The sequence below is a fragment of the Lynx canadensis genome, chromosome A3 (assembly GCF_007474595.2).
Source record: "Lynx canadensis isolate LIC74 chromosome A3, mLynCan4.pri.v2, whole genome shotgun sequence".
Classification (NCBI taxonomy): domain Eukaryota; kingdom Metazoa; phylum Chordata; class Mammalia; order Carnivora; family Felidae; genus Lynx; species Lynx canadensis.
Window position 1 is genome coordinate 59,779,665 of NC_044305.1, and position 20,774 is coordinate 59,800,438.

The 20,774-nt window shown below is 40.7% G+C and overlaps 1 protein-coding gene across 1 annotated transcript in view; it reads left to right on the top strand.

Annotated features, from left to right (window-relative positions):
* Positions 1-20,774, top strand: part of AFF3 (AF4/FMR2 family member 3) — a 462,049-nt gene that overhangs the window by 432,790 nt on the left and 8,485 nt on the right. Inside the window, 6 exon segments of the mRNA XM_032592770.1 lie at positions 4,792-4,855; positions 7,178-7,314; positions 12,373-12,444; positions 14,073-14,166; positions 17,716-17,765; positions 17,919-18,142. Of these exon segments, the coding sequence (XP_032448661.1) occupies positions 4,792-4,855; positions 7,178-7,314; positions 12,373-12,444; positions 14,073-14,166; positions 17,716-17,765; positions 17,919-18,142 (641 nt within the window).

The window sequence follows — 20,774 nt, forward strand, 5'->3', positions numbered from 1 at the left end:
CCTCATCAGTAGTGTTCACTTTAGTAGATTAAAAAGAATTACAGGCTCCCCTGCTCTCTAAAGTAGAGCATTCCTATGAAACCATTCGTAAGTCAGAATGGTGTAAAGCAAAGAGTATCCCCAGTTTTCTGAGAGTTCGCTTGGCATTACTTCACTTAAAGAAAGACCTACATTAGTACAGTTAAGGCTTTTTTCAGAATAGTGAAAATCCTCTTCAGGTTAGTGAAAAACATTTCTAATCTAGGTCTTTCGTAAAAGTGAACTTTCAGAAAGCAGGGGGATGCCTGTACTTAACTTCTTACATGTCCTTCTTTGTGAAGAAAGTACTTCAAAGCTGGGGACACAGTAACGCCCATGGGGCTTATCAGATGACAAGCTGACAGGATATCGGATGATGAATTCATTTGGTATGCAGTTGCCTATTTGTCTCATTTGGACTTCATCTTCCCTAAGGAAATTATCCAGATTTCTGCTGTGCCAAGGAACCTGTTTGTTCAAACACATTGAGCTCCCATCCCTGCCAGTTTTCACAAAACAGGAGGCTCTGCTGAGGGGGGTGGGGGGTGCATTTCACAGAGGTAGGAATTACAGAAAGAAGGCTGCCAGCCTCTCCATGGGAGACCATTCAACTCCATCTCAGCCACAGAACAGAACAAAAAGCAAGGTTGCTTTAATACTCCTCTGCCAGAAGAAATATCAGGGTAGCTCAAATCCTGTTGCTGCCTCAGAACTGAGGTTGCATGTTTATAGGGGCGATAGTGGAAGGGTGAGGAAAAGAAAAAAAAACATTCTATTTGGATCAAGTGTTCAGATTGTTTTTGTTGCAAAGAGCTCTTACAACAAAGATACACATGGCAAGGCTTGGCTTTTAAAAAGATCACTTGCAAGCCCCATTTCTGAAGAGCCCAAGATACATAGTTAGTTACACTTATGATGTTTAATTGAACTTTTATTAGGTTGGTTCATGTGTCATCGTAAGCTACCATCACTTTGAAAGAACAATATGAAGAATGCTGTTACTAAATGAAAACTGAAAACTCTAGGCTTTTCATGTAAAAAAAACAAAAACAAAAACAAAAAAAAAAACACCAAAGATTAGATCACAAATCTGTTGGAACACTGAGATAATTAGATTTTATTGTAGTACCTTGGCCAAGTTGTAGTCTGTAACTGCCACAATGGCGACAGTTTTACTTTCCTCCTGACTGGGACATTGCTGTTAGAGTGATGCCTTCATCATAGCATGCATCCACCGCCCTGCTGGACAGTCTCCAGTGGTGTCCCATTAGCCCCACTGCCTTTATAATGTTCTAATCTAGGAACGTGGCACTAGGAATCACCTGAAAGGAGAAAATGAGCCAATCATCAGGCAATCTTCAGTGACTCAGTGTAGTGAGCCCTCCATTATATGCGAGGATGAGAATTGTGACTAATGGGTTTGTAAATGGCCTCTGGACGGTACATTTTTTTCAGCATCTCAGCTTAGTGTCAGCTGCGTGATACAGTCAGAAAATTAGATGTGTTACTTACCCGCGTACACTATTGTGAGAGTTTGTGACCCAGCCTCCATATCAGATTTAAAAATACATTCATATGCTTCAGATCAAAACAATGTTGATTAAGGAGCATATATTAGGAATCAGGAGGCCCCACCATCCTTAAGGGCAACTTTGAAGGTTAGTAAAAACTAAGATGCCATAGCTTATTGCCAGGAGAATCCTTTCATGAAAACGAAATGCATTTGAAATGATGATCTGTTGGTGACAAGGTCTACAAAACCGGGCAAGAAAAAATTGACCAAACTCATATACTAGAGTGTGGAGCAGATAATGATGTGGAGAATTTCAAGTTGCCATGGAGACGTTCTCTGGCTCATTGGCTGCGATGCTGCACCCCATCAGAAGCCACCACTCTCCTCTAAGCTCAAAATGAATTCAATGCTATTCAAAGAGGATTCATGTACCTTCTACCATGTAGAAGCCTAAGACTATAGGGTGGGGAAGATCAAAGAGGTCCCAGCACAGTCCCTGCTGAAAATGTACCAGCTGCAGAGCTGCCCACATGCAATAACTGTAGCCATACCCCTCCAAAGGTAATTAAATGCCTAGACATGTAGTGTAAGTAAGAAGTGGCATCTAGGAAAGACCCAGATGAGCATGGACCAGAGTTACCAAGAAGGTCTTATGGTACAAGAATTTGAGGGAGAGGTAGCATTTGGCTCATAGAAGGCACTCAGTGAATGTGCACTCAGAGAGCAGAATATTCTAAGTGAGAGGAAAAGGATGAGTAGAGAAGCCCTAAGACAGAGATGGCATGTGAGCAACACAGCAAGGAGACCACCCCTCGCCATGGCTACAGTTGTGAGGTTACCAAGATCAGTGGGGGCCTGAACTGAGACTTGATCCCAGAGGATCTGGAGATTGACTTTAGATCTGGAAGTAGTATGGTGATTTAACGAAAGCCATGTTTTACAAACACTGGTTAAAGGTTAAAGCTCAGGATAGATCACAGGGGAGTGAAATGAGAGGCCAAGAGAGGTGATGAAAGCCTAGGCCTCGGTAGTGGATGTGGTCACTGAGAAAAGGAAGGATGTTTAGGATGCACTCATAACATCTGATAAGAGGGAAGAGAAATCGATAAAGACCCCGGAACTCCTCTCTTGAGTGGATAGGCTCTGGGAACTCATCTGAAGCTCAGGTGTCAGGTCTGGGTCTGAGCTAGAGGTAGGGTCTGCTCTTCTACACTGAGGCATTCCACAAAAGGACAAACAATAATGCAGAGGACTTTTAGGGCAGTGCAACGATTCTCTATGATACTATGATAATGGTGGATAAATGTCATTATACATTTGTTAAAACCCACAGGATATACAAAACCAAGAATGAACCCTAATGTAAATTATGCACTTTGGGTGATAATGACGGGTCAGTGTGGGTGCATTGATTGTAACAAATGTCCCACGACTCTGGTCAGACCTGTTAAGGTAGGTAAGGGAGGCTGATGGGAGAGGGGCAGGAGGTATATGACAACTCTCTAAATTCTCTATACTTTCCATTCAGTTTTGCTGTGAACCTAAAATTGCTCTGAAAAATAAAGTTCATTAAAAAAACAAAGATAGCAACAACAAAATAATGTAAATTACCAGAACTGGAATCCAAGACCAGTATTCAGTGTGCATTCAAAGGTCAGTGTGTGGACAAAGAAGGGAAAACCACCATGTAAAGGTGAAAACCCATTCAAATGGAAAAAGTGTGAACTTCTAGGAGATGGGCTGGAGAAAGTAGAGCCAGTAGGAGAAGCATGGCCTTCCTATGAAGGAAACCTCAGACCCCACCTGCCACAAAGACCCACCAAGATGAATAGAAGGTTTCAGGCCTGAGTGGCAAGAAGAATGATAGAGGGCTGATGAGCCAAAGACAGGGAACTTAATTGTACACATTAAGGGAATTCTGCAGCTCTGTTCCTCATTTCTTTGTTGGAAATGTTAAATATTCCCAGCACATTATCACAAGAATGACAATATTTTACAGGGGAATAAAAGACCAAACGAAAGTCCTTTTTGGCCTCTGTGATTTGTACTTGAGACTAATTATTATAAAAAATAATAATTATTATTATTCATTATGATAATGGTTTGATTGATTAAAACCATTAAAATGAAGGTAAAACTTTGGGATTGCAATGTCATTGTCACGGTATGCATGGTTTTTCTAAGCATTTTGACCTCTTTGGATAAAAGGATGCTTTAACCACCTAATAATGCGGTAAGGAAAAAGACCCATTAGAATCTCAAAGAAGAGGGTTCAGAATAAGCATTTAACAATAGATGAGTCAGTCCATGATTAATATCACTACTTATGTCTTACTCTCATTCAGGGAGTCCTGGCTTATATTGGATATTCATGAGCAAGTCAAATTTATTGATTATATAAAGACCCATAATATAAAAAAGTTTATGCTGATGGCACCTAGAGTATGTAGATTTTTAAAAATCTATCAGACTAAGCATTTAAAGGTACTGTCTGATAAGTAGCTTCAGGTAACTTGGGGTCATTACACACACTCAGATCAGTCTCTGTATTAATTACCTTCATCTCCCAGCAGAGTTAGTGCTGGCCAGGGTTATTGCTTTAATAATGCACATGTCTGCTGTTAATGTTTACCAGCTAGCTAATCAGAACTCTAGAGAATACATGCCACGTTTGCATTGTTACAAGGTAGACATCATTTTACAATTAACTTCATTACAACTGGAATATAATCATACAGTATTACCTTTTTTCGTGTTTCACTGTGAGGCCTTAAAATAATTAGATATAGATACATACAACTGTAGGTGCCATTTATGCACATAAATGACAACTTACCTTCATAAAAATACATAAATATACTCACCCAAACATATCTGTGCAAGTATTATGAGGTGTATTTATGATCTTTAAATTAAAAAGGGATTGTTTTATACAAATATCATGTAAAATAAGATTTTTTACTTGTTTTCTTAACCATGCAATAAGAAATCTGATTCACAAATTAGACACTGGGGAACCATGTTAAAACCACTGTCAATGTAGACTGTCTGCACATATTGAATGTGTTTTGAATAGTTAATTTAAGAGAAAAATAATTGTGATATTTTACATACAGGAAGTAATTTGGGAATGCAAAAATGCTTGATTCCATATTAAACAGACTTTTAAAATTGTGATTCAAGTTTGAGCAAAAAGAGAAGAATGTTTTCCAAAGATCTTGCACTTACACAATAATGACATTTAATATTCTTTCCTGTAGGCCACGCAGTGCAGATTATTTTATGCAGGAAGCTAAACGGATGAAGCATAAAGCAGATGCAATGGTAAGACCCTTTTCTTTCCAGATATGTTCTTCCAAATTATGTTTGTACTGCAGCTTCATCACTGGGGCAATATAGCTGGGGTAATTATAAAATCTATTACAAGGATGGCTGGGTCTGTTAAATGGAGAAATGTTTATATAATCAAGTGCTCATAGCCCAATAAATTATGACTTCAACCAATAATGTCTGACTGGGAGAAAGTCCCGGATAAATGAATATTTCAATTTAGTTCTAAGGTTTGAATAGTAACTAGAGGCAATGGAGTCAGTGGGTGGTAGTATTTTTTTTCCTTTAAGAAAAAAAAAATCTGGGTTTGCATTTTTCTCTCTTGTTAGCCTGGCCAGCCCTTGGCTTGGTCCCACGATCAAATCCCTTTTCAAGAGGACTCATGTTCTGCCTGTGTATCTGCCAAAATTAATACTTCCTGTGAAACTGTACAACACAGAAACCATTATACTGCACATAAGACCCTAAAGTCACCATGATTTGATGTCTTCCAAAAAAATAACTTTTCTTACTTGGATAATCTCCTGTTTTGGAAAGTGTGAACCTTCCAGGCAAGAAATAGAAAACCTCTGGGTTTTTCTGAAAGAGATCACATGGTTGGTCCATCTTAGGTCTCATCCAAAGAGACTCCTTCCTACCCAGTAATTCCAGTTCTGTTCCCCTCCAGCATTCCCAACAGATTAGGGTGCTGGAGATGAATAAGACATTTCAGATGACCTTCAAGGTAGTATTCCAGTGCTGAAGGTGCTTACATCATAAATGTACCCCTCCCCAGTGTCGCTGATGTTGCCAAACATTTATTTGTCAGAAGATCACTGTCTAGGTACACTGATGTGCAAGGAAAATAGGCAGAGTTATCAGAAAGTAGACAAGAGAAGTGGGAGGTACAGTTCTTGTCGTCACAACCCCACAGTCTAGTGGAGAGTTCTGGTCACCTGAAGAAGCTGATGCATGATCGCCATTGGAGAAGAGCACAGAATTTTAAAGCGGAATGAAATTTCCTGCCTGAATCATGCAGTGTTTACCAGGAGTGTTCGTTCCATGTCGTGTTATCCCACCTGACCTTTCCTTTCAACATTCTGCTCCAAGCCACACTGGTGCCATCCCAGCCTCTGAGCACACTTCACTCATGCCAGCTACCGGGCCTTTTCAGCAGCAGAGCCACACACACACACACACACACACACACACTCACTCACTCACTCACACATACTCACACCTCCACTTCCTCCACAAATCCAGCCAAATCATACTATTCCTTCCTATGGCCATTTTCAGGTCTCTTCCCTGAGCCTCCCCAGCCTTTCTGCAGCCCCATGACTTGCTCCCTTCCTATCATCTCTTTGCATTGTACTCTCTGCTTTGCATTTTGTTAGTTAATCACAGACTGCCTTGCACTTTGAACTATCTTGTGGGTGCATGTTTTCTCTCTCCAGATGTATTCTGTGTTCCTGAAAGAAGCTTTTGTGTATCAAGTACACACTGCACAGAATCGAGTGCTGTAGAAAACACTTGTTGAATGAAATGACTTCCTTAATTTGAAAGCATTGCCAAGAAATATTTCTCTATAGCCTATTAGGATTATAAGCTATTTGAAAACTTGATTTGCCAAAGAGGGAGTGTTGCTCTACATTGCTGTTTTCTAAGGTATCCGTTACTAATGAGAATTGGTTTCAGAGGCAAGACTTAGATTAGTAATTTGTGTAATTCTGTTCTGATTGATGAATAAATATGTGAAAGCTTGGAAGAGTATGCAATCCAAACTTAGAATATGTAATTATCACCGAAAGTGATACATGTATATGGAATATACACAATACATGTATATGGAACCAGGAACTTGATGTGTAAGTTCAGATTTATGAGAACCTGATAATATGAAGCTGATTCTTGGTTATCCTCACCGATGTGGAGAGAAACTAAATAAATTTAGACAACTTGAGGTAATCATCCCAAATAATTTTTTATTTGGCATAGCATAGAGGGACAAGGAGTGAGGTTGCCAAGCAATTAGGGGTTAGAAAGAAGGAAACAGAAATTAGAACAACCATGCAGTTCTGAGCAATTCTGATTGGCAGCTGTTGTATGGATCTGGTACAATTCTGTATATAACGGTTCACCCACTTACCCTAAACCAGTAGCAATTTGCAAAAGTAACTAGAGAAGGAAGCATCCTATTTCTTTCTTCTCTCGGCTCCATTCACAGGATTTTGGAACTCAGAAGTCAGGTTTCTCAAATAAAGCATATTGACTATGTGACAATGCCATTTTAAAAACTATACTTAAGGAAGACACTGTATTAACTCTGTTGATCAGGTGGAAAAGTTTGGAAAGGCTTTGAATTATGCTGAAGCAGCTTTGTCATTTATTGAGTGTGGAAATGCAATGGAACAAGGCCCAATGGAATCCAAATCTCCCTATACAATGTATTCGGAAACAGTAGAGCTCATCAGGTAAGCACCACGTCTTGCTGGGGGAGTGGAAGGGGTGAGGAATGTATGTCGGTACTATGAATACAGAGAAAAGAATTCCAACTGCACTATCAGCTACCAAGAACCAAGGTGCATCCTCACAAAGAACAACATAAGATTTTGCAAGGCTCTTTTACACACCCTGCCTCCCTTGCTCTCTTGTGAGTGAGCAAGAAAGCTCCTATAACCCCTGATTACTTCAGAAAGGAAGCTGAGTCCAAATGAGATGTGACCTGCCTGCTTCACCCAGCTGAGAAGTGGCAGATTTTGAACTAAATTCACCTCAGTGCTGCTTTTTTTTTTTTTTTAACCTGATTCAGGTTAGTATAGTCTAAATCTTAACTCCATCAGTAGATGATTCAGGAGTATTTAACGAGAGGAAAGAAGATTCGGGGCGGGAGGGATTTTAGGAAGGGAAAGCCACCCTGTGATATGCTGTCTCAGAGGGTGCTGATGTTGTTTGGTCTTAAACCTGAATGTGAGCACCATCCCCCACCTGGGTTGAGACATTTAATGTGAGCAGATACAGGGTTTCTGACATGGGCATATCAAGGGTTGGATGGGAGACTCTTGGCTTCCATCATGGAGACCCAGAAAAGCACATCTTCAATGTTTTTTTTTAGTGAACCATTAAGGAAATTTCATCCATGAGCCATACGGAGAATCTTGTCATATAGTTTTTGTCTCTATTTAGTCAACTGCTTAGAATAATATCTAATACCCATATGTGAAATTATTCTTCCCCAAAACTAACTTTAAGAGACTTTTCTAATTCTGGAATTCTTTGCAACCTAAGATTAGATATTTTTTAACATGCCCCACCATTCCAGATGAAAGATTTCTAGTCCCCTTGGGTTATAACCTTTTTGATCTGAATTGGCCCGAAGATACAATTTGGTATTTTATACCATTCTCCTTCAGTAAATAGGTTCCAGCCTTTGAAACTGTCATCCCAGCATCAGAGAATATATCATCTCCAAAAAGCACCTCTTAAGAACGTTTTAAAAGTCAATACTGTCCAGTCATTTTTCTCATTAAAATATTTCTACTACGTCAGTGTATTGGTGATTCCTTCATACTATTTACATGATATGTATGCTATTTTTGTCAGTGAAAAAAAGAAATCACCATAGTAAAATTACTGTATGAGATCCTAGATCGTCACATTCCTTCCTCAGAATAAGGCACAGACTCAGATACCCACAAGCAGTCAGGGAAGAACATGGTGAAAGTAGATGGGCACAAAATAGTAAGGTGTCCTAGAATGTGAGTGCTTTGAACCAGGGAATTTGGGAGGAGTCTGATTTGTTTACTGATGTATCCCTAATCCTTGGAACAGTTCCTGAACGTAGTATGTGTTCAATAAATACTTGAGGAATAAATAAATAAATAAACCAGTCACAGGGCCTATGGTGAACTCCAGTGTGCACGGCCCCCTTTAAGGCATTCAAATTTTAAAAAACAATCCCAAACAACAATGAAAGCCTGAGGGCAGTCAAATACATCTGGAGGTGCTGATGTGCTACACCTGCCCTGCACCAGAGTTAGGACTCTAGTGTGTGCACTGATATAAGTATCATTGCATGATGGAGAACAAAATCTATTTTCTAGATAATTCAGACTGAGTAGAATCCCTTGAACTAGTCAGAAAACTAAGACAAAAGAAAGTTTTCTTATCTGAGTTAGAAAATAACATTAATTTATTACTTATATCTGCATGTTGCCCACCAGGCTTGAGACTCTTCTCCCCCACTGAGAGCCAGTGGGGGCTGGGAGCCCTGGCAAGGGAGGATCTCACCACAACTGTCCAGCTCAGGCTACATTCTTTGTCCCCATAGACAGAAGAATTCCTTTCTCCCCAAGGGATACCAAGTGACTGGGGACACTGGCAAGTGGACCCCTGCACCACGAATCAAAATGGTGCCACAAAAGCTCTGAAAATTAGATTGTAATTGGAACTACAGCCCAGAAGTAGGCCAGGACCTGCCTGCTAAACCTAAACAGGGTGACTTCCTTTTAAAATAAAAGATTTAAATAGAACCCTGGGTCTCCTAACATAATAACCAAATGCCCAAGGTTCAATAGAAACTCACTCATCATACCAAGAAACCAGAAAATCACAACTGGAATGAAAAAACACAATCATTTGACACCAATCACCAAGGTAAATCAGATGTTGGAATTATCTGAAAGGGATTTTAAAGCAGCCATCATAAAAATACTTCGATCAACAAATGGTGATAAATTCTCTTAAAAGAACAAAAAAAAAAAAAAAAATAGAACATCTCAGCAAAGAAGTATAAATTTTCTTTAAAAAAAAGAAAAAAAGAACCAGGGGCGCCTGGGTGGCTCAGGTGGTTGAGCAACCGACTTCAGCTCAGGTCATGATCTCATGGTTTGTGAGTTCAAGACCCGCGTCAAACTCTGTGCTGACAGCTCAGAGTCTGGAGCCTGCTTCGGATTCTGTGTCTCCCTCTCTCTCTGCCCCTCCCCCACTCATGCTCTGTCTCTCTCTGTCTCAGAAATAAACATTAAAAAAATAAAAAGAACCAAATGTAAATTATAGAAATGAAAAATAGAAACAAAGATCTCACTGGATGGGCTCAGTAGTAGCATGGAGATATGCTGGTTCGTAACCCTCTCAGGAGATTCCCAGGTATAATCTGAAACCAGGCCCTGTACATGGGGGCCAAGAAGACACTGGGGAAGAGGCAGGCCACTCCAGGTTGGTAGGTGGCAGGTTTAATAAGCAAAGAGAACTTACATGTAAGACTTGTCTTGAGTGACCATCAAATTAATGGATTCCCATACTTGCCCACCAATTCTTAAAGTTTATATGGAGGCCTTAATGAGTTCACTCAAGTATACTATGAAGGTGTTCTTAACACCACATGCTGTCTCAAGGTTGTGTCCTTGGAGCAGCCTCTGGGAACAGAAAAGGCAAATAGAACCCACATTTCAAGGACAAGGGAGGAGATGAGGCTCTGATCATCCAGGTCCAGCTCACAGGTCAATTGGCAGTCACATTTTTTTGAAGACCTTCCCCAGCAAGACAACAGAGGATAGAATCAGTGAACTTGAGAACAGAAAATAGAATTTACCCAATCTAAGCAACAAAAAGAAATAGACTGAAAAAAATGTATAAAGCCTCAAGCACAATGACAGAAGATCCAACACGCGTCTCATTGAAGTCTCAGGAGAGGAAGAGAGTGGGATTAAAAGAGTATTTGAAGAAGCAATGGCTGAAATTTGCCAAATTTGGCAAAAGATATAAACCTACAGGTACAAGAAGCTGAGAAAAACCCAAGTAGGATAAACCAAAATAAATGCATGCCAAGACACATCATAACTACATTTCTGAAAACTAAAGACAAAGGAAAAAAATTCTGAAGACAACCAGAGAGAAATGTAGGGGAGCACCAGTTTGTATGACAGCAGACTTCTCATCTGAAACCATGGAGGCCAAAAGGGAGTGGCATGACATTTTTCAAGTAGTAAAAGAAAAAAACCCATCAAAATGAACTTTAGATGCAGGGAAACTTCATTATACAGGAATGACTAGGAAATAAAAATATTCTCAGATATGAAAAACTAAAAGTATTTGTTTCTGACCTATAAAGATGGGCTAAAGGAAGTTCCTCAAACTAAAAGAGATGACAAATGAAGGAATATTGGAGTGTCAGGAAGGAAGGAAGAACAGTGGAAGAACAGAAATGTGGATACATGCAATAAACTATCCTCTTCGTGAGTTTTATAAATCATACTCAGTGGTTAAAAAAAACTGTACCACCATCTGATACTCAAGACAATGTTATTTAAAAGTGAGTAAAGGGGGGCACCTGGGTGGCGCAGTCGGTTAAGCGTCCGACTTCAACCAGGTCACGATCTCGCGGGTCGTGGGTTCGAGCCCCGCGTCGGGCTCTGGGCTGAGGGCTCAGAGCCTGTTTCCGATTCTGTGTCTCCCTCTCTCTCTGCCCCTCCCCCGTTCATGCTCTGTCTCTCTCTGTCCCAAAAATAAATAAACGTTGAAAAAAAAATTTTAAAAAAAAATAAAAATAAAAGTGAGTAAAGGGACATAAATGGAAATAAGGTTTTCATGCTCCACTCAAAGTGGAACATGTTAATACCCATGAATTGTGATAACTCATGTATATTGTAAATACCCAGAACAACCACTAGGAAAACTGCAGAGATCTATTCAAAGGCACTGCAAATCTGCATGTTGTAGACCTAGTATAGTAACAGCATCATATCTTGAGCAATTTACAATGACCTTCACAAATACTATCCTTGTAACAAGGCTGTATAATCAGCAGTATTCATCATATTTTATCAATAAGGAAATCGAGGCTTAATGACATTCATTTGAGCTCTCACAACTAATAAGAGGCTGAACCAGGATTTGAACCCAGGACTCTGACCATTTCAGCTATGTGTTCGCTCTCTCAAAGAGTCTGTAAGTAACTTGGTATATTATTGGGAGAGTGAAATGGCCATTTGTCCCCTTGATTAGAGAAATAAATGGGAGTAAGTAAAGTTCAAAAGAGCACCTTTTTTAGGACACTTACACAGCCATCAAAGTAAGAGCTCCATAACAATGAAAAAGGGGTGAATCCAAGCATTCATCTGAGTACAAGGAGTGAACATTTTTCTGAAGGTTGGTTTGGAAGGATTGAACTTCACTCAATCTTGTCAGCCACTCAGCCATAAGTCAAAATTTTATAAAAATGGATGTGTCACTATATTCATGGATAATATTTGAACTGGCCTCACTCTCAACCACCGGTAGCATTTGAACTTGTATTGTTAAGGGGGAGAAAGTAGCTGGACAATCATTAAAGTCATTTTGTTCTAGTCATCACAGTAGTGTAATGCTTAGGGAAAATGGGGCAGCATTAGCTAGCTTTTAAGAATTAATAGCAAGTGCTATGAAAAACTAAGTTTTGGGGCAAAGGGAACCTCCATCATAGAAGATGTTCTGTTGTTAACAAGAAAGCTTTTTTTTTTTCCTTTGGTTTTTCATTTCTTTTTTTCCCCTAGGTATGCTATGAGACTAAAAACCCATTCAGGCCCTAATGCCACACCAGAAGACAAACAACTGGCTGCATTATGGTAAGTGCATGATATCAACTTAAAATAGCCTCCACAGCCATGTATACCTTCATTGGCAAACCAACTGCTGAAATGTATACATTTTTCTACTATCTTCTATCATGCAAAAACAAATTCAGTTCTGATGGTGGCTGGGGTGAGCCCACACAATTTCTTGCTGGCCTACCAAGCATGATGTGAATTCACAGTGATTGAGAGTCAACAGGTTCATTACACAAGGATAATTTTTTCTGTGTATTTGTATGTATGTGAGTACATGCACAACTTTAAAATCAGGTAGGTCTGTGTTTTAATAATTTGAATGTGAGTTGTGCCAAATGTAATTTCTCTTGTGTTTGACATTTTAGACACGATCAAAATAATCCATTTGTTCGTTTACATGTGGGATTATTATGACTAAAACAAGATGGTGCCCTGAAGTTCTCAACACATCAAAGAAACAGCTTATTACACTGTAATAACAGAAGCATTTCTTTTAAACTGTTCACCAGCATGTAATAGATTTTTTTTTCTGTATCTGTGGTGATTACAATGGTAATGACTATGTGAATATAATAATAACAATTTTCCCCATTATATCTCCTTGGAACACCTCACCTCATTCTCCCAAATCATAGGCCACCTGTCTTGGTTCCTCCTATATAGGGATCCAACATTTTTTGCTCTCCAGTGGTTCATATTCTACTCTAGAACCTGATCTGCAAGTCAGAGAATCAAGTCTCAAAAAAAATAACAGCAACATTCAGAAAAGAGAGGGTCTCAGGTAGTTTTGCATTGTCACACCATCTGCAATTTTTTGTGCTTAGAAGACACTAGTAAGTTGTAGTTGGTACATTGGCATTCTAGCATGTCAGCACCAGAACTGAGTTAGCAAATAATTGAGGGAAAAGCACCAGGGAAAAGCGGAGGGTATGTCTCAGTAAATGCTTTCTTCGTTGTTTTCAAACGTAAAGTTCCATTATTAGGATTAACAAATTAATGATGATTAATACCTAATATTATAGAAGATAGAATACTAATATGTAAATAATAAATGTAAAATAATAAAATAATGATACTCTCAGCCTTGAGTTTTTGCTGTTTATAAAGTATTCATATATATTAATTTGAACTACTTATACAGTCCAGTAAAGTAGTTTAAAAGTGAAGGGAATACAAACAGGTGGAAGAGCTGTTCTTTCAGCAAAGCCAAAGGTGCAGAAGTCAGGGCACCAGAGAAATCAAAGTAAGGTGGCTCTGCCCTGAAACTCCCCCAGTGAGTTTCCCAGTGACTGGGAAAGCCCTGTGCTAATGCTCCCTCACTCCTCCCATGGAGAGAGACTGTCCTCTAGTGGTGGAAGAAGAAAATGGCCTGTCCCTTGGCCCCAACAAAGAACCAATAAAGCTATGATATAGTGGTAGATATGTTTATGGAATAACTCCTTGAAGTTTTGAATTCTATCTTTTGAACTAAAGGAAGGTCAGATACTTTTCAGACGTAAATGTAAGTTTAAAAATATTACATATATATAATCATGATATAAATGCTGAGTGCCTTAGAACAAGAGTTTTGTTTTTTTTTTTTTTAAGTCTTGTTTGCAAAGGACATACTCATGCTTTCAGGGCCCATTTCTCTCTTTCTGCTGCAGTTATCGATGCCTGGCTCTCCTGTACTGGCGGATGTTTCGACTCAAAAGGGACCACGCTGTGAAGTACTCAAAAGCACTTATCGACTATTTCAAGGTACTATCTGGCTAATGGGCAACATTACTGCTTGTATCCACTGGTCTCTCTGTCATGGACATTTTCGAGGAGCCTGGTAGAATTCATGGCTTTGGGGATAATACTGGAACCCTCTGATATCAACACTAACCCCCTTTATGACATACTCATGGTGTTCAAGGCTCAAAGAATGGCCTTGAGAGTCCATCTAATTTATCTCCCTGCCTTGTGTCCAAGTATTTTTTTTTAATTTTTTTTTTCAACGTTTATTTATTTTTGGGACAGAGAGAGACAGAGCATGAACAGGGGAGGGGCAGAGAGAGAGGGAGACACAGAATCGGAAACAGGCTCCAGGCTCTGAGCCATCAGCCCAGAGCCCGACGCGGGGCTCGAACTCACGGACCGCGAGATCCGTGACCTGGCTGAAGTCGGACGCTTAACCGACTGCGCCACCCAGGCGCCCCAATGTGTCCAAGTATTTTTATGGCCTCAAGAGAAAGAATATTAGTGTCCTAGGAAATTCCTCTTTATAGCTAACAAATTTCTCATGTTCCTTTAGAGCTTCTTCCTCTTAGAAGTAACTACTTAGAACTTCCTCATAGCTCTCTCCAGTAGCTAATTTCACTTTTAATCAAGGCATTGTTTTAAATAAGAAATGGCTTGTTAGAACTCAGAGGTAGTGGGTAAATATAAGGGTAGAATTGGAAAATATGCTAACTTTTCCCTATCTCAGGAAATGAAATCATTTTCATTGGGAGAATAAAAAAAGAAAACCTTCTCTGATGTACTTGTGAAGTGGACATGAAGTTATTCATTTGAGATTTCTCAGCCCCTTTGCTGTCCATTTGTCTATAGAAACAAGAAATTATAGCATTTCCACCTCCACCAACCCCATGTCAGATACACACCATCATTTTAGATCCTTTAATCCCCAACCTCCACTTCTTAGACATCATCTCAGATGACCAGGCTACATTGGAGGTTCTGTGGGCTACGACCAGCATGCCATCTCCTTCCTGGTCACGTGTGTAAAGTAACCAGGTGCTAAGGCAAGGAGATAACTGTTTTGACACATTGACCGTTCTGTGTCATAATGACAAGAACAGACACTGAGTCTATTCCTTTACTTCCAGAAAGTCAGAATCTAAGAGCTAATACTGAAGAACATTACTACAGTCAAAAAAAGAAAAGAAAAGAAAATGCTTGAATAAAAAAGGAATCTGAACTCTGTAAGCTACAGAGATTACAACATAACTTTTAAGGGATATAAGAAGTTCTTAGCCTATGTATGCCATCCGTGAATATGTACAGAATGGACAAAGAACACAATTTAAATATCAGAGTTTCCCCTCCAGGGGCTATTGGTGGCTACCCTTAATTAAAGGCCATTTAAATGCCTTTACAGTATTAAGTTCAGAGATTATGAGGGCACCTGGGTGGCTCAGTTGGTCGAACATCAGACTTTGGCTCAGATCATGATCTCATGGTTTGTGGGCTCAAGCCCCGCATCAGGCTTTCTGCTGACAGCCTGCTTCAGATTCTCTGTCTCCCTCTCTCTCTGTCCCTCCCCTGCTCATGCATGTCTTTCAAAAATAAATAAGCATTAAAAAAAAGATATTTTATTAAAAATAGACCTACCCTATGACCCAGCAGTAGCACTTCTAGGAATTTACCCAAGGGATACAGGAGTACTGATGCATAGGGGCACTTGTACCCCAATGTTTATAGCAGCACTCTCAACCAGCTTATGGAGAGAGCAGCACTCTCAGCCAGATTATGGAAAGAGCCTAAATGTCCATCAACTGATGAATGGATAAAGAAATTGTGGTTTATATACACAATGGAGTACTACGTGGCAATGAGAAAGAATGAAATATGGCCCTTTGTAGCAACGTGGATGGAACTGGAGAGTGTTATGCTAAGTGAAATAAGCCATACAGAGAAAGACAGATACCATATGTGTTCTTTCTTATGTGGATCTTATGTGGAGAAACTTAACAGGAACCCATGGGGAAGGGGAAGGGAAAAAAAAAAGAGGTTAGAGTGGGAGAGAGCCAAAGCATAAGAGACTATTAAAAACTGAGAACAAACTGAGGGTTGATGGGGGGTGGGAGGGAGGGGAGGGTGGGTGATGGGTATTGAGGAGGGCACCTTTTGGGATGAGCACTGGGTGTTGTATGGGAACCAATTTGACAAATTTCATATATTAAAAAAAAAGATATTTTAAGTTCAGAGATTATGAAACCTTCAGGTGGCAATGATAATTTGTCCATAAGCAAAGTGTTTTATCAATACAGAGCTGCCTCTCAATAAAGGACTTGATTCCCACTCATGCTTTTAGTCACAGGGCTTACTGGTAGTAGAAGAGGCATGAAGGCAATAGTAGAATTTCCACCTGTAAGGCCATTTCTTACCATTCTGGTAACACCTCCGCTAAAAAACTAAAAATCACTCACCACTTCATAAAGTCCTTTTTAACCAAAGAAACACCTTGTCTCTGGGGTACCAGGCTGAGGCTGTTTTCCTCTCTCTGGAAGGCAAAATTCACATCAGTATCATAAAGACCATTTTTTTCCGGGGTGCCTGGGTGGCTCAGTCGGTTGGGCGTCCGACTTCGGCTCAGGTCACGATCTCACGGTCCGTGAGTTTGAGCCCCACGTCGGGCTCTGGGCTGATGGCTCAGAGCCTGGAGCCTGCTTCCGGTTCTGTGTCTCCCTCTCTCTCTGCCCCTCCCCTGTTCTTGCTCTGTCTCTCTCTGTCTCAAAAATAAATAAACATTAAAGACCATTTTTTTCCTTAATAGTCCCATAGACTTATGTCCAAGAACGCATTATCAGACTCTCAGAGAGGAAATCTGTCTGTACATTTAGCAGCTTTCCTTGCCAAAGTCAAAACTTCTTTCAATGCCTGATGCAAACAACTGGCTTATGTAACATAACATCCTAAGTCAAAATACTCAGATAAGTCAGTTTTTCAATACTCTGTTACGCACATATATTTTAATTTGTTCTTTTAGAAAACTTCAACAGCACTTTCCTTTAAGACAAATACTTCTAAACTTCATAAGTCAAAACAATAGAATCTGATGTCTCATATATTTTCAGGCATTAAATGTATGGCAGTGGTTTCTGTAGATATGCCCTACATTTAAATATAAGGTGTTCCCCGTGGGTGTGGCAGGGGGAAGGTACGGTCCTGCTCCTTTTTTCCTTTTCAGAAAAATTAAGCTAGTTGAAAAAACTTAGGCTGGTTTAGGATTCAACAGACCCTTAGGATTATGATTTAATTTGGTACACAGAATTTGGTGCATGAAAACCCAGCCTGTGGGTTGAGCTCTTCATTGTAGCCCATGGTGGATGCCTGCAGACCATGCAGCTGCCCCCACCAGCTTCCAGAAAAGAAACCAGTAGCCTAGTAGTTGTAACTTCCCAGATCCAATTTCTGTGAATCTTTATTTTATCTGCAGCCTCTGCCATTACGTCTCTCAAAGGTCACCTGAGAACACGTTATCGTCAGCTGTTTAAACTTAAACAGATGGTACTCACTGTCAACGTTTTTCTTTTCCTGCAGAATTCATCTAAAGCTGCCCAAGCCCCATCTCCATGGGGAGCCAGTGGAAAGTAAGTTCATTTCTCCAAAGTAAAGGTGATAAATGAGGCACTGCATGATGCTGGGCCATGTGCTACTTTGCTTACAGCACCCTGGGGGGCTGTTCTACCCCACCTGGTACCAGCCCCCCTAATCTTGTTTTTTTCTACGCTCTCCCCTTCCAGGAGCACTGGAACCCCATCCCCCATGTCTCCCAACCCCTCTCCGACCAGCTCCGTGGGATCTCAGGGGAGCCTCTCCAATGCCAACACCCTGTCCCCTTCCACCATCGTCAGCATCCCACAGCGCATCCACCAGATGGCAGCCAACCACGTCAGCATCACCAACAGCATTCTCCACAGCTATGACTACTGGGAGATGGCGGACAACCTGGCCAAGGAAAACAGAGGTGTGTGAGCCTCTAGGAAGTGTGTGTGTGTGGTTCCAACCACAACCCAGGGAGCCAGCCTGACGCGGGACATCATTGAGCAAGTTTTCATCATTTACCAGAGGAGACAGTAGAAGCTGTGCACAACTTTTCCTGACCTCCCACCCTCACTCAGGGTCTCTCGTGCCTTAACCTACCTTAATCTTGACTATAGGAGATTAGAGATGGAGGTGGACATAGATATGATACAGATACATAGAAATGGTGTAAATACAGCTAGAGATATGTACACATATGCTCTTCTTTGAGACTGTGAGCGCCGTGAAGGTAGGGGTAATGTTCTATTCAGCTTAGTGTTCCCAAGACCTGCACGGTGCCTAGAATACAACTAGGGACCTGCAACATTTAACTATTAATTAGTGAGGATGAATGTTCCTGGCTGCATAAGTGATAGCTGCTTGCCACTGAAAAGAGAGTGTTTTATAGGCAGCAGTAAGTTCTATTTCTCTTTAAGTAAGGTTTGTTTTCACAGATTATAAAACAAATGCATGTCTACTGTGGCTAAATTTGTAAAGTGTGGAAAACTACAGGGAAAAACGTTTTTTAATTATCAGTAATCTTATCACCAAGAGATAATTACTGTTAACATTCTACCGAAGTTTCCTCTAGTCTTCTCCAAACATGCACAATTCTTGCCAAAATAAGATTATAGTTCATATACAGTTTTATATCCTGTTTCCATTTAACAATATCAGGCATTTTCCCATGCCACTAACTAGTTCAAAAACATCTTTTATGATGTTCTAGAAGACTGTCATAATAGTGGTTTTACAGTCATAAAGTATCATGATTTCTCAAAACCATTCCCTTCTTGTTGGACATTTATATCACTTCCAACTTTTGTTCTACTACGAATAATGTTATGACAAATCTCCTTATATAAATCATTGTCTATATTCTGATTATTTTCATACAAGGGAGAATTTGAAGGTCAACAGCTATAGATTCTTTTAAGATATATATTGTTATATATCTTAATATATATTAACTTTTCTCCCAAATGATTATACCGATTTACTACTCTCCCTCCCACAGCAGGAGAGCACAAATCTGAGTTCACTTTCAAGCCATTAAGTGCGAATTCTGTTCCCACAAAAGCATAAGCTTCTGAGGACAAGACCAGAATGTTCACAATGAGATGAGGAATTAATGGCATAGATAAGCACGTGGGTCCTGAGTACATGAAATTGGAAATAAAACCGGATAGTACATAACATGCATTCCAGAGGTGACACACCCTGAAAATCTAATGGGAATGCCAGGGAGGTCAATGCCAGGGGACTGAGGCCACCAGGAGAGGCCTTCTAGAGGAATTGACAGAGAACAGGGTTTGGAAAGGCAAATAGTCGTTGTGTAGCTGAGATGGAGTGGGGTGGGCATCCCCAGTGGACACAACAGAAGGGACAGGACGTATAAAAATTGACATGGCCAGTTTGGGAGACCCTGAGCAGGCCACACTCCAGATGGCACTGCCAGCTGCCTACTGGATGTCTCCTACCAGAGGGCTCAATGCTACGTGTCCAGTGTAAAGTCGGCATTTTTCCTGGACCTGCCCCCTCCTCCCCAGTTCTGCTCCTGGATTCCTGCCTTGGCTTCCCTCCCCACCACCTCAGAGTCTTCTCTAATCTCTCCCTCACCTTCTCCAGCAGGACATCATTCAGCATGTATATGAGGAACTTTGAAAAACTCCCAGATTCTCACTTTCAAAGACTGTTGTTCAGTGATCCAGTTATGACAGTATAACAGCCATATGAGCCATTGTTTCTCTGAGCCACTATCCCGTGATCTCTGAGAGAGCAGAGCCTGCACCTTATTCGTCTTCTGTACCCCCTACCTCTACCCCCTGCACCTAGCACAGTGCCTCAGCACATAACAAATGTTAACGAAGGCACAGACCTAGAGAATGTCCCAGGACTAGAAGGTGACCTCAGTAGGGGTTTTTCAGAACCCATCTCTGACTTGCCCCCAAGGTCCTGGACCCTTCTGCCTTGGACTCACTGCAGGGGTTCAGCACATGCTACAGTTGAGTACAGTATTAAGGGGTGACAGAGCCATAAGCCACATCTAGGGCAGGATGCATTCGTGCACAAGGACAATGCAGTCTAAGGAAGTAAATTTTCTTTGCTATTTGGCTGAGTAAATGTTATTCATTTGAATGAGAAATAAGATAAAAAGAGAGAGGGAGGCGAACCATAAGAAACTCTTAAATACAGAGAACAAATTGAGGGTTGCTGGAGGGGAGGTGGGGGTGGGGTGGGCATTAAGGAGGACACTTGTTGGGATGAGTACTGGGTGTTATATGTAAGTGAGGAATCCCAAAATTCTACTCCTGAAGTCATTATTACGCTGTATGTTAACTAACTTGGATTTAAATAAAATTTTAAAATAAATAAGGGGCGCCTGGGTGGCGCAGTCGGTTAAGCGTCCGACTTCAGCCAGGTCACGATCTCGCGGTCCGTGAGTTCGAGCCCCGCGTCGGGCTCTGGGCTGATGGCTCAGAGCCTGGAGCCTGTTTCCGATTCTGTGTCTCCCTCTCTCTCTGCCCCTCGCCCATTCATGCTCTGTCTCTCTCTGTCCCAAAAATAAATAAACG